At 36.1% G+C, this 14,670-nt stretch overlaps 1 protein-coding gene across 1 annotated transcript in view; it reads left to right on the top strand.

The window, feature by feature from the left end:
- The window catches only part of LOC110029043, a 1,076-nt gene extending 416 nt beyond the window's left edge, over positions 1–660 (top strand). The window contains exon 2 of the mRNA XM_020731153.1: positions 2–660. Within this exon, the coding sequence (XP_020586812.1) occupies positions 2–428 (427 nt within the window). The 3' untranslated portion in view covers positions 429–660. The remainder of the gene's footprint in view (position 1) is intronic.
- The last annotated feature ends 14,010 nt before the right edge of the window (positions 661–14,670 follow it).

Genomic DNA, 14,670 nt, shown 5'->3' with positions numbered 1-14,670 from the left:
TCCCCAGCGGCGGCAGCGGCGGCGGCGGCGGCAAGAAATGGAGGCTGAAAGATTTACTTTTGTTTCGAAGCGCGTCGGAAGGGAGGGCTACAGGAAGAGGAAGCAGAGATCCTCTGCGGAAGTATACTCTGCTTTCCTCCTTCAGCTCCTTCTCATCGAAGAGAAAGAAGAAGGGTGAAGAGGAGGAAGAAGAAGAAGATTCGAACAGTGGGAGCTTTAGATCGACGGAAAGCGGCAGCGGATCGGTGAGAAGGGGCGGTAGGCCGCCGGCTTCCGCCCATGAAATACATTATACGGCGAACAGAGCGGCGGCGGGGGAGATGAGGAAGAAGACTCCTTTGCCTTATCAGAGGGAGGGGTTCTTTAGTTGCTTGCAGTTCAATCCGGCCATTCGCAGCATTACCAAGGGATTCAGTAATTTCTCCTAATGGAAATCTTCATACGAATTGTTTTTGCAGATTTACCAGTTTTTTTTTTTATTTAATATATGGAGAAATTATTGCATCCAGACACCAGATACCAGACACCAAGTCTGATCAGATGAAATCGAATCATATGAAATATATGGTGATGTGGCTTAATCATTGTTGTTGTACGAATGTGTGCCGACCATGCTCGTGTTTTGTTTAGACGTAGTTGTGATTTCAGTATTATGTTAAAATTTTAGCTGAATATAACTTTTTTTTATTGTTTTGCAAAAGTTTGTAAATGCATGATTTTGAATCTTTATTTTCTATGTAAATATTGAATTTTCAGCAAATTTTATTTGATTGTAGAAAATAAGTTAAAATTGTAAAATTTTAAATTTGAGATAACCAAGTGATTTATTTTTTAGTTTTGGTGCATTTACATATATACCCACCAATTTTTATGTATTTACATCTCTAATGTCTGAACTTAATTTCTTATATTTATACCATTAAATCATTTAGAAATATTATCATTTTAATTTTTAAAAATTGAAGTTTATTTGTCTATGTAAATTTTTATTTTTTTTGTGGATCATTGAGGGAGAAGTTTGTAAATATGTTCATGTTTGCAAAAATGGGCTTTAATGATTTAATCGTTTGATTTTTATAACAAATGTAACCTTCTAGAAATAAGTATTAAATGTTCGGCCCTCTTTATTTGACTATTGAATATTAGCTTTTTGACATATTCGTGGTTCGAACCACTTGAATCTGACATCTTTATTCCGTGGGTCAACACCTTCTGCCGCAAGTTTATTATATATATATGATCTATTAATTTTTTTATTAGATTTGAATATATTCATATATTGTTATTTCAAAAGTAAAATCATAGGTTTTTGGGACTCACTTAAGCGGGTCTTATGCTCGATCAGTTTGAAATTAGCTCGTGTTTAAAATTGTTCGTGAATAGTGTATTTGTATTCCATTCAAATTTGACTTATTTAAGTTTACTGAAAAATTAGATGTAAAGAGTTGGATTTAAATCTACATCAATTCTGTGCAATAAAAGACACGGAATTTTACGAGCACACAAGCCAAACGAGCTGCTATTATTTAAATTTATATATAAATATAAATAATAAATTATTATATAAATAAAATGTATATTTTATTTATTTTCAAGCTTAAAACTAGTTGAGAATTAAGATTTAGAATATCCTACGAGAGAAAGAGCTCAACAACTCAAGAAAAGAAAAAATGAAGGAAAAATTAAAATAGCTTTTGACTGTTTAGACCACCCACTGTGAGAAAAGAGGGCTGAGGGATTCCTTTTTAATAGATGCAATGTTTGCATGCATGCTACCCATTTCTTATATTTTTTTACATATTTAATGCATAAATTGCATCTATATCCTCCATTTCTTTCATATTTATATATATATATATATATCAATATTTAATGCATAAATTGCATCTATATCCTCCATTACTTTCATATTTATATATATATCCTCCAGTTCTTTCATATCACGAAAAATATTATTATTATTTTTTACTTTTAAAAAGTGAAATACACATTTACATGCATAATTAAGGTGGGGTTGTATATGTATATAGATGTATATATGTATGTGTATGTGTGTGTTAGTGTATGTATGCATAATACATCAGCACAAAACTTCATCATTTGGCACGAATGTTGAGGCTTTTTTAGCATGAAATGTTTTGATTTAAATAAAAAGATCATCCAGAACTCAAGTTTATAGTCAAACTGTCTGTCTCGACAAGACGAACCCAATGACACAGAATTGGTCCAATCCGAGTCCAATCGAAGCGCAAATCAGGTCAATGAACTATATTTGGAGGTTTTGTGTGGTTAATTAGAGGGTCCAATGAATTCAGAATTTTACATGCATATAGTTAAATCAAGCCTCTCGACAAGAGTGAGTTATTGGCCAAATAACTAAAATGCCCCTCCTCCAAAGCCTAGATAAAAAAAAAAATCATTTCTTCACTTGAGGGGAGGAGAATGAGTTGAATTACTGAGTTGTTCTGGATCAAATTCCTTATGATATAGGCAACTGCTTCTATTGCAGCTCTCCACTACGACTTATATGACCAAATACGACCTATGTTGCTCACTGCTATTATAGCTTTCAACTTTAACTTTTGTGACCAACTGGCGCTATTGTAACTCCCTATTACAACCTATATGACTAACTACGACTTATGTGTTCACTATTACTTTAGTTTACAACTATGACCATTGTGGCCAACTAGTACCACTGCAATTCCCCACTATATCCTATGTGACTATTTGCTAATGCAACTCCACATTACGACCTATGTGACCAACTATGGTCATTGTGGCTAATTGTTGCTAGAACTCTTCATTACGTCCAATGTGACCAACTACAACCTATGCGGCTAATTATCACAGTAGCTCACCACTACAATCTATATGATTATCTAAAACTTATGTGGTTAATTGCTATTGTAGCTCTCCACTATGACCTATGTGACCAACTATGACTTATGTGGCTAGCTCTCCACTACAACCTATATGACCGACTACAGCCTATGCGGCTCACTACCACTGTAACTTCCAACTATATCTCTTATGACAAAATGATGCTACTACAACTACCCACTACAACCTATGTGACTAGTTATAGCTTAGATTTACAATTATTAACACAACTTCTACAATGACTTTTGTGACCAATTGACATTACTATAACTCTCCACTATATCCTATGTGACCAATTATAACATATACAATGAATTACTACTACAACTTCCAAACAATATTTGTGGTCAAATGATGCTACTATAGCTATCCATTATGACCAATGTGACCAATGACTACCTATATGGTCATCTAATACTACAACTTCCAACTATGATCTTTGTAGCTAATTGATGTTATTGTAGCTCCCCACTACGATCATGTGATCAACTATGACATATGTTGCACATTGTTACTACAACTTCCAACTATGATACTTATGGCTAACTAATGTTATTGCAACTCCCTACTATAACCAACATGACCAACTATGATCTGCATTGTATACTGCTACTGCAGCTTCCAGTTACGACTTCTATGGCCAACCGACACTCATCCAGCTACCAACTACTATTATGACTTTTAATTATGACATATATTATAAATTAATGTTATTACAACCATCGACGATAGCATTTGTTGCAAACAATTCTTTTTTAGCAATCAACTACAACCCTTACAACCCAACCATCGTTATACTACTTTTAGATAATCATATAGACTGTAGCTCACCACTACAGTCTATATGATTATCTAAAACTTATGTGGTTAATTGCTATTGTAGCTCTCCACTATGACCTATGTGACCAACTATGACTTATGTGGCTAGCTCTCCACTACAACCTATATGACCCACTACAACCTATGCAGCTCACTACCATTGTAACTTCCAACTATATATTTTATGACCAAATGATGCTACTGCAACTACCCACTACAACCTATGTGACTAGTTATGGCTTAGATTTACAATTATTAACACAACTTCTACAATGACTTTTGTGACCAATTGATATTATTATAACTCTTCACTATATCCTATGTGACCAACTATAACCTATACAATGAATTACTCTACAACTTCCAACTACAATATTTGTGGCCAAGTGATTGTCAAATGTTGCTACTATAGCTATCCATTATGACCAATGTGACCAATGACTACCTATATGGTCATCTAATACTACAACTTCCAACTATGATCTTTGTAGCTAATTGATGTTATTTTAGCTCCCAACTACGATCATGTGATCAACTACGACATATGTTGCACATTGTTACTACAGCTTCCAACTATGATATTTATGGCTAACTAATGCTATTGCAACTCCCTATTATGACCAACATGACCAACTATGATCTGCATTGTATACTGCTACTGCAGCTTCCAGTTACGACTTCTATGGCCAACCGACACTCATCCAGCTACCAACTACTATTATGACTTTTAATTATGACATATATTATAAATTAATGTTATTACAACCATCGACGATAGCATTTGTTGCAAACAATTCTTTTTTAGCAATCAACTACAACCCTTACAACCCAACCATCGTTATACTACTTTTGCAGCAAAAACTACAATTGTTGCCACCCAATTATGACAATTAAAATTGGACTCCTATTCTACATTTATAATTATTAATTTTGTAATTTCATCTTCCCTAATTCATGATAAGAGTTAATATATGCACTTACAATCACATAGTTGATTACTTTGACTGGACTAGACCCGGTGGTTTTTTCTCTTTTCAAGATTTTCCCATGTAAAATACGCTAAGATAAGACAATAAAAAATTATCCTATGTAGATTCTAAAGCATCTCTGAGGTATTTTTTTATATATACCATGCGATTCCCTTCTATTTACATATCTAACATCTAACATCTAAAATATGATATTTACAATAACAATGATAAAATCAAGCCTTTACCCATTGACTGGGGTCGACTACATGAGTCCTTTGTCTTTATAAAGTGACATATTTTCATTTAATTCTAATGAATTAAGATAATTTTTAATACATCATGCTTGTGTATTTTTAGTTCTAACTCGGCCTTTCTTAACAAAAGTTGAATCCAAAACATATATTCTCCTAACCCGATCATCAGATGGTCGTCGTTTAATATGACCAAGCCATCTAAGATGACTCTTTCTAATTTTGTTTGTCACTGAAGCTACACAAACTCTTTCATGGATATATTTATTTAACATTTTATCCTTAAGTGTAAAGCCACTCATCCACCAAAGCATTCTCATGCTAGCAAAACTTAGTTTTATGCTTTTCTTTTATAGGTCAACATTCTGTGCCATAAAGTATTGCAGGTTTTACCACCATTCCCTTAAATCTAAACGTTGTTTCTCTATCACACAATAGGTCGGATGCATTCCTCCACTCAACCATCCAACTTTAATTCTACTATAACATCCCCATCTATAGCACAGTCAATTTGAACAAGAGACCCGAGATATCTAGAACATTCACTTCTTTTAATAATTTTATTAGCCACTGTCATAACTTTACCACTAGATCTACTACCACTAAAACTACATTCTATGTATTCAGTTTTAAATCTACTCAAACAAAGGACCTTAAACTCCAAAGCAGACCTCCATGATTCAAGCTTCACCATAACTATTTCTCAAGTCTTATCCAAAAGAAGGACATCATCAGCGAAAAGTATACACCAATGTACACCCTTTCGTAAATGTTCAATAAGAGCAACCATAACTAAAGCAAAAAAGATAGGGCTTAAAGTCGATCCATGATGTCATCGAATTGAAATTAATTAGATTTTTTTTTTTTTTTTCTTAAGTTAGCATCAAATTACAATTTGCTATAAAATATTATATTAGTAAATTCAAGTATGTCATCTCTTAAAGCATCTAATCATAAAAAATAAAAAAATAAAAAAAAATTGACTAATTTTTTTATAATAAAATATCTTACAATCATTATATTTATTTTGAGATAAATATTATTAAAATTATTTATATGTTAAAAATTTACTAAACATGCAAAATTTAAATATTAGATATACATAAATATATAATAATATAAATCGTATATAAGAAAAAAAATCAAAAGCTATACAGGACTAATTGTGGGGCCCATCATTTGGTGACACCCACGTGTGACTTCTTGACTTGTGATGTTGATGCGGCCGGCCCGCGTGGGGGTGACGTTTTGGGTCTCAATTCCCCGCCAGACACCTTTCTCTCTCTTTACTATTCAGCTGATAGCTCATACGGATTGACTGTTGACTTCCCAATTCTCTGAAAATTTTACATGCATACCACGCATTTCTAATGAATTTACAAATCTAAAAGATGAATTTTAATATTTACATTTATACCCATTTCATGCCATAAACATATCCAATAAAAGATATATTTCACATTTTTAAAAAGCTACTAATAAAGGTATTTTTAATATGGTAACAAAAATTTGAATGTTATTTAAGTAAATATAAAAGTATAGATGTTAGTTATATAAATATATAAAAATTATGTGGTATTTATGAAAATGCCCCAAAAATTATTTAATAATTCAGGCAGCTGACTCAATAAATTATAATTATAAAAAAAATATTTTTCACACACTTGAGACACATAATGTGAATGATATGTTCATATCAGCAAGGATGTCAGAGTGAAACACCGATTTGGTCGAACACTAATTCATCTTATTGGAGTGAAGAAGTATGCTCTTTTGTTGAAGAGCATTTATGTGATTCCCACGTCGTTTGACCTGCCAGTGTCAAACAAATCGATCTATTGTAAACAGGAGAAGGCCTATATGATTGACTGATCAATCTGTTATTAAATGTATTTATAATACTAGTTTGTATAAAAGACCTTAATACCCTTATGGACTCCAAAAATAGGGGTCTTAAATGCTATTGTATGTTTCATATTTCTCCTATAACTATAAATAGCGGATCATTTTTTGAATAAGGGGTTATGTGCTCGCATTTTAATGTTCACTTCTTGCTCATCACTTGCTTTCCTCTCCGTCCATACACTTTATTCTTTGGGGTGTGATTTTTTGAACAATTTAATATTCAATATAATAAAAGGTGCAGTGAGCGTTGACTCATACCACCAACAAGAAAATTAGCATAACACAAGGAAGGAATTGTAGCTCAAGGAGAAGTTTGGAACCAAACATCGGACATGGATGACACAAAGGAGATCGTGCAACAATAGTTGATGGAGATGAAAGAACAATTGATGTTAGAGATAAGAGAATAAATGATAGGTGCCTTTCAAGAGACTTTGGCGAAGGGAAGTTAGAATCCCCGGAGTCAGAACCCCACAAGTACAACCACTGAGAGCTTGATCGGCGAGAGGAACCGACACCCAACAATCAAAGATCTCAACCAATGAAAGAAAGAGTTGAGGATTCCCATTACCAAGGCAGTGTCGGATCCACCCTAGTAGAAAGGCATTATGTCACACAAACCACAACCCTCTGCCAAGCCGAAAATGTATTTTCCAGACAAATCTTTGAGGTCTAGCCCCAAGAAAAGTTCAAAACTCCCAACCTTGATGCTTATAAGGGCCTTGTCGACCCATCCAATCATGTAACTGCTTTTGAGTCGTCATCGATATACTGAAGATCACAGATGTGTTCCAATGTCGTTTTTTCCTTACTATGCAAAGGGAGTCGGCCCCCAGGTAGTTCAATGCCCTACAGACAGGGGCTATCCCTTGTTTCTTAAGTTGTTCTTTGTGCTTCATTTTGTCAGTGTACAAAAATCACGAAAGACGTCACATGCTCTTCTGTAGATCAAGCAGAAGGAAGAAGAAACCCTCCACTCGTACATCACAAGATTCCAATGAGTAATGCTGAAAATGCAGAATCTATAACCCATGATCGCACAAAATGCCCTTTAGCAGAGAGCAAGGGGGGAACATTTCAAATACGCCCCTACGTCTATGTGAATTGAAATCTTTGGCCAAGTTACTAAAAATGGACAATCATCATATCGTTGCAGAGGAATACATCTTTAATTCTCGAGAGGAAGCCTGAAGAAAAACCGTTGATCCCCAATCATAGAATAAAGTGTCGATGAACAACGGTTGGAGAGCAAAAGATTGCCCTTGCCCTTCCACTCATCCACATTGCGAAAACAACCAACCCCACTATGAAGGTAAGGGGAACACCAAGGGCAATAATCGAGAGGGTCAGGCTCGGTATTCTGATCAATGCTTGGCCCATTACAACGAACAATAGCCGGCGCAGCAAGGGACACCCGAGATGACTCCCTTGAGGATTTTAATGATCGAACTGGTAGAGGCTATCCAAGATAAAGAATAATTCAAAACTCCTCAGCTTATGAGAGCCAATAGTTCAGCTCAGAACCTGAACAAGTTATGTACCTATCACATGGACCACGACTACGATATAGAATAATGCATGCATCTTAGGAGCCTCGTTGAAAACTTAATCAAGGATGAGAAGTTGAAAGAGTTTGTGGCACCCGGAACAAACACTCGTAGGCAGGGGAACGCCACAACATATGGAGCCTCAGACGAACCCGTTTGAACGAATGCCATCTAGATCGTGGGAATAATACTGACGATGCTCGAAGAAGGTGGACTCCTCCCGTTAATCCAGTCTAAAGAGGATTTGGCCAGAAGATTTGTGTGCTACTGCTCTAGCCCTGCGACAAAGAACACATCCCACCATCGTATTCACAAATGAAGATCTGCCAATGAAAGGTAACCCGTAAAAGACGCCATTGCATTACTTCTTTGATTAGTGAATATCAGGTAAGAAGTGTCCTCATGACACTGGGAGATCGGTGAACATTTTGTTCAAAGCGGTGTTCGATTGGCTCAACCCGAAGGCACGGTGGATGGTAGCACCTTCTGGGCCCCTTTATGGTTTCTCCGGAGAGAGAAAAGAAGCCCTAGGCATGATTGCTCTAATAGTCACCTAGGAAGAAAAATACAAACAATTCACAAGAACGAAAGACTTTCTGGTGGTCAACTCACATACAACGCCATCTTCGGTCGATAACTGTTGAACAATTTTGGAGTGGTGATCTCCACATATCATGTAGCAGTAAAATTTCCAGAAGAAATAGTAGTCATTACCGTTCTAGGAGACTCGGAACAATCGAAGACGTGATGCCTCTAGGCAGTGAAGAACATCGATCAAGAATCGCTTGATTTTCATAATCAGAGAGAAGGCGACATCGAGACCAATGAGACCACACTTCAAATTCCAACTACCGACGACGAAACAGGTAAATTTTCCTTATTAGTAAAGTTTTTGGTTCAGGCTCAAAAGACCTGTTCATCCGGAATCTTTGGGAGAAGTGTGCAACTATGTCTGGTCCGCCGCAAAGATGAAGGATTTTCGGCTAACATTACATGTTACAAATTGAACTTTAACCCTATCGCTCGACTGACGAAGTAGAATTTGAGATCATCTACCACTACCTTGGCAGGGCCAATCCATGAAAAAGTGAAGAAGCTAATGAAAGTGCGCTATGTCCGAGAAGTACAATACCCGACTTGCATATCCAATGTTGGTCATGGCACAAAAACTCAATGAAAAATGATGAATATTCATCGACTTCACCAATTTAAATGTTACTTACCTGAAATATAGCTATCCATTACCAAGGATCAATGTGAAAAACATAGCGTACAACATTGTTATAATAAAGAAAATGCTTCTAGTACAACCATGATGTACTTCTTAACCAGGTTGGACCATAGGCTTCTCTACATTTTAGACAAGAATATGCACCAAATTTTAATTGAAGTCCGAACTTAACTCTTCATCCGCACTCCCGACTTAATATTTTGGGCAGCACTCCCGACGTAATATTTTGGGCATCATTTTGGACCTCAATTTGGCCTGAAACACCTCTATCTCTCTCGTATCATTCAGTTCCTAGTTCAGATGGATTGACCTTTGACTACTGAATTCTCTGAAAACTTTACAAATACCACACATTTCTCATGAATTTATACATCTAGCATCTAAGTTTTACAATTTATATTTATAACCTTGAATAAACCTATGCAGTAAGAAGTATATTTCACATTTTGAAAAAATTAGTAATAAAAGTATTTTTAATGTAATATTAAAATTTTGAATAATATACATACAGACATAAAAGTTTAGATATTAGGTATATAAATACATAAAATGTATGTGGTATTTATGAAAATACCCCAAAAAGTATTTAAATACTGAGGCAGCAGCTCAATAAATTATAAATCATAAAAAATATTTTTCATACTCACCAGACACTCAATGGATATCTATTAGAAAACTAACTGGACTTGTTATTTTCACAAATAGCTTTTCAGAAAGCAGAATTTCATCAATTATTTTCCTAATTCTTTGCCTCACATGAGTAGGGGTGTGAACCAGACTCAACTCGTGTTCGGCTCGTTTATATTTCGAGCTCAAAAAGTGTGTTCGTGTTTGACTCGTTTGCTTAGCGAGTCGAACGCGAGCTAGGAGCCGTTCACGAACAAAGAGTCGTCTTGACAACCCTAATCACGTAGCTATCACTTACCAAGGCAGTGTCGGATCCACCCTAGTAGAAAGACATTATGTCACACAAATCACAACCCTCTGCCAAGCTGAAAATGCATTTTCCAGACAAATCTTTGAGGTCGAGCCCCAAGAAAAGTTCAAAACTCCCAAGCTTGATGCTTATAAGGGCCTTGTCGACCCATCCAATCATGTAGCTACTTTTGAGTAGTCATCTATATACTGAAGATCACAGATGTGTTCAAATGTCGTTTATTCCTTACTATGCTAAGGGAGTCGGCCCCCAGGCAGTTCAATGCCCTAAGGACAGGGGTTATCCCTTGTTTCTTAAGTTGTTCTTTGTGCTTCACTTTGTCAGTGTACAAAAATCACGAAAGAAGTCGCATGCACTTCTGTAGATCAAGCAGAAGGAAGAAGAAACCCTCCACTCGTACATCACAAGATTCCAACGAGTAATTCTGAAAATGCAGTATCTAGAACCCATGATCGCAAAAAATGCCTTTAAGCAGAGAGCAAAGGGGGAACATTTCAAATACGCCCCTACGTCTATGCGAATTGAAATCTTTGGCCAAGTTACTAAAAATGGTATATCATCATATCGCTGCAGAGGAGTACGTCTTTAATTTTGGAGAGGAAGCCCAAAGAAAAACTGTCGATCCCCAATTACAGAATAAAGTGTTGATGAACAACGGTTAGAGAGCAAAAGATTGCCCTCACCCTCCCACTCATCCACGTTACGAAAACAACCAACCCCACTATGAAGGCAAGGGGAACACCAAGGGCAATAATCAAGAGAGTCAGACTCGGTATTCTGACCAATGCTTGGCCCAATTACAACGAACAATAGCCAACGCAGCAAGAGACACCCGGGATGGCTCCCCTGAGGATTTTAATGGCCGAACTGGTAGAGGCTATCCAAGATAAAGAATAATTCAAAAATCCTCAGCTGATGAGAGCCAGTAGTTCAGCTCATAACCTAAACAAGTTTTGTACCTATCACATGGACCACGACCATGATATAGAATAATGCATGCATCTTTGGAGCCTCGTTGAAAACTTGATCATGGATGAGAAGTTGAAAGAGTTTGTGACACCCGGAACACACACTCGTAGGCAGGGGAAGGCCATAACATATGGAGCCTCAGACGAATCCGTTCGAACGAATGCCATCTGGATTGTGGGAATAATACTGACGATGCTCGGAGAAGGTGGACTCCTCCGTTAAGCCAGTCTAAAGAGGATTCGACCAGGAGATTTGTGTGCTACTGCTCTAGCCCTGCGACAAAGAACACATCCCACCATCGTATTCACAAATGAAGATCTGCCAATGAAAGGTAACCCGTAAAAGACGCCATTGCATTACTTCTTTGATTAGTGAATATCAGGTAAGAAGTGTCCTCATGACACTGGGAGATCGGTGAACATTTTGTTCAAAGCGGTGTTCGATTGGCTCAACCCGAAGGCACGGTGGATGGTAGCACCTTCTGGGCCCCTTTATGGTTTCTCCGGAGAGAGAAAAGAAGCCCTAGGCATGATTGCTCTGATAGTAACCTAGGAAGAAAAATACAAACAATTCGCAAGAACAAATGACTTGTCGCTCACATACAACGCCATCTTCAGTCGATAACAGTTGAACAATTTTGGAGTGGTGACCTCCACATATCATGCAGTAGTAAAATTTTCAGGAGAAATAGTAGTCATTACCGTTCCAGGAGACTCGGAACAATCGAAGACGTGATGCCTCTAGGCAATGAAGAAAATCGATCAAGAATCGCTTGATTTCCATAATCAGAGAGAAGGCGGCATTGAGACCAATAAGACCACACTTCAAATTCCTGCTACCGACGACGAAACAGGTAAATTTTCCTTATTAGTGAAGTTTTTGGTTCAGGCTCAAAAGACCCGTTCATCCGGAATCTTTGGGAGAAGTGTGCAACTATGTCTGGTCCGCCGCGAAGATGAAGGATTTTCGGCTGACATCACATGTTACAAATTGAACTTTAAACCTATCGCTCGACCGACAAAGCATAATTTGAGATCATCTACCACTACCTTGGCATGGCCAATCCATGAAAAAGCGAAGAAGCTGATGAAAGTGCGCTATGTCTGAGAAGTACAATACCCGACTTGGATATCCAATGTTGGTCATGGCGCAAAAACTCAATGGAAAATGATGAATGATCCAATGTTGGTCATGGCACAAAAACTCAATGAAAAATGATGAATATTCATCGACTTCACCAATTTAAATGTTACTTACCTGAAATATAGCTATCCATTACCAAGGATCAATGTGAAAAACATAGCGTACAACATTGTTGTAATAAAGAAAAAGCTTCCAGTACAACCATGATGTACTGCTTAACCAAGTTGGACTATAGACTTCTCTGTATTTTAGACAAGAATATGCACCAAATTTTAATTGAAGTCCGAACTTAACTCTTCATCCGCACTCCCGACTTAATATTTTGGGCATCATTTTGGACCTCAATTTGGCCTGAAACACCTCTTGGATTGACCTTTGACTACTGAATTCTCTGAAAACTTTACAAATACCACACATTTCTCATGAATTTATACATCTAGCATCTAAGTTTTACAATTTATATTTATAACCTTGAATAAACCTATGCAGTAAGAAGTATATTTCACATTTTGAAAAAATTAGTAATAAAAGTATTTTTAATGTAATATTAAAATTTTGAATAATATACATACAGACATAAAAGTTTAGATATTAGGTATATAAATACATAAAATGTATGTGGTATTTATGAAAATACCCCAAAAAGTATTTAAATATTGAGGCAGCAGCTCAATAAATTATAAATCATAAAAAATATTTTTCATACTCACCAGACATTCAATGGATATCTATTAGAAAGCTAACTGGACTTGTTATTTTCATAAATAGCTTTTGAATTTCATCAATTATTTTCCTAATTCTTTGCCTCACATGAGTAGCTAATCACGTAGCTATCACATGTTAAGGATTGGGGCAAGATTTAAAACGTCATTTGAATCTAATTTAATAATTTTTATTCTATTTTCTTCATTAATATTTTTAATTGATTATAAATCTTTGTAGACTTGTAGTCAATTAAAATTTAAAAAAAGACTACTCATCAAAGATATATATATAATTGATTAGTAGGTATTTCAAGCCAAAACGAGTTCGGCTCATTAACTTAGCTCATTAACTTAATAAACGACCCGAACACGAGCTTCTTAATGAGCCGAATACGAGTTGTTCGGAACAACGAGCCGTTTCGACAACCCTACACATGTGTTGTTCGTGTTCGGCTTGTTAACTTAGCGAATGACCCGAACACGAGCTTTTTAATGAGTCGAGCACGAGCTGTTCGTGAACAACGAGCCGTTTCGACAACCCTACACATGAGTCAATAAAAGCCACAAATCGTCGGCAGATCAAGCAGTAAATATTAGTCATAATTGTAACATTTTCATATTCATCCCTATTGTTTTATGATTTTATATCAGTCACAATCTAGTATAATTTTTCACAGTAATATACCTTCAAATTTTACCACCCAATTCCTATATTTACATATTTAACAACAAAACCTTATTGTTTTACAGTTATACCACACAAATCCTTCATAGTGGGATATAGTAATACTTTCAAAGAAGTCAGCTCTAAGCTACCCAGTCAAGGTCAAAATTAGCACAATTCACATGACACTTAACAAACTGGTTCCAAACACTTGACTCAATAACACTCTTCAAGTTTTTCTCAATTAGTTTATATGTTCAAAACCTGTGAAATCTATAAAAGGCATATTACAATAAATAAAGCTGCAATTATCGTAATATATTAAGATTAAGATAGCGGTTTTGAAAATCGGATTGGACATCAAATCGGGAAAATTAAAAGGTCAAGGTGTTTTAACCGGGATTTAATCCAGGGTTGAACGGAATGATGTAATTAATTAAATATAATCTAAATGATAAAATAATGATGTAATAATGACATATAAAAAAAGAATAAACTAACAATAGTTATGAATCTCGTCGGTTAGGATACGAAGGCCTTAAAGCTTTGCAGCATGAGCCTATGTGGAAACGATGCTCCTACACCGTTCGGGATAGCACAATATTCGTCGTGCGTGCTGATTTGTGGTTCGACTGGTTCGCCGATC

This window comes from Phalaenopsis equestris, unplaced genomic scaffold (assembly GCF_001263595.1).
Source record: "Phalaenopsis equestris unplaced genomic scaffold, ASM126359v1 Scaffold000544, whole genome shotgun sequence".
Classification (NCBI taxonomy): domain Eukaryota; kingdom Viridiplantae; phylum Streptophyta; class Magnoliopsida; order Asparagales; family Orchidaceae; genus Phalaenopsis; species Phalaenopsis equestris.
The sequence above is the reverse complement of the archived record's forward strand: the minus strand, read 5'-3'. Positions and strand labels throughout refer to the sequence as shown.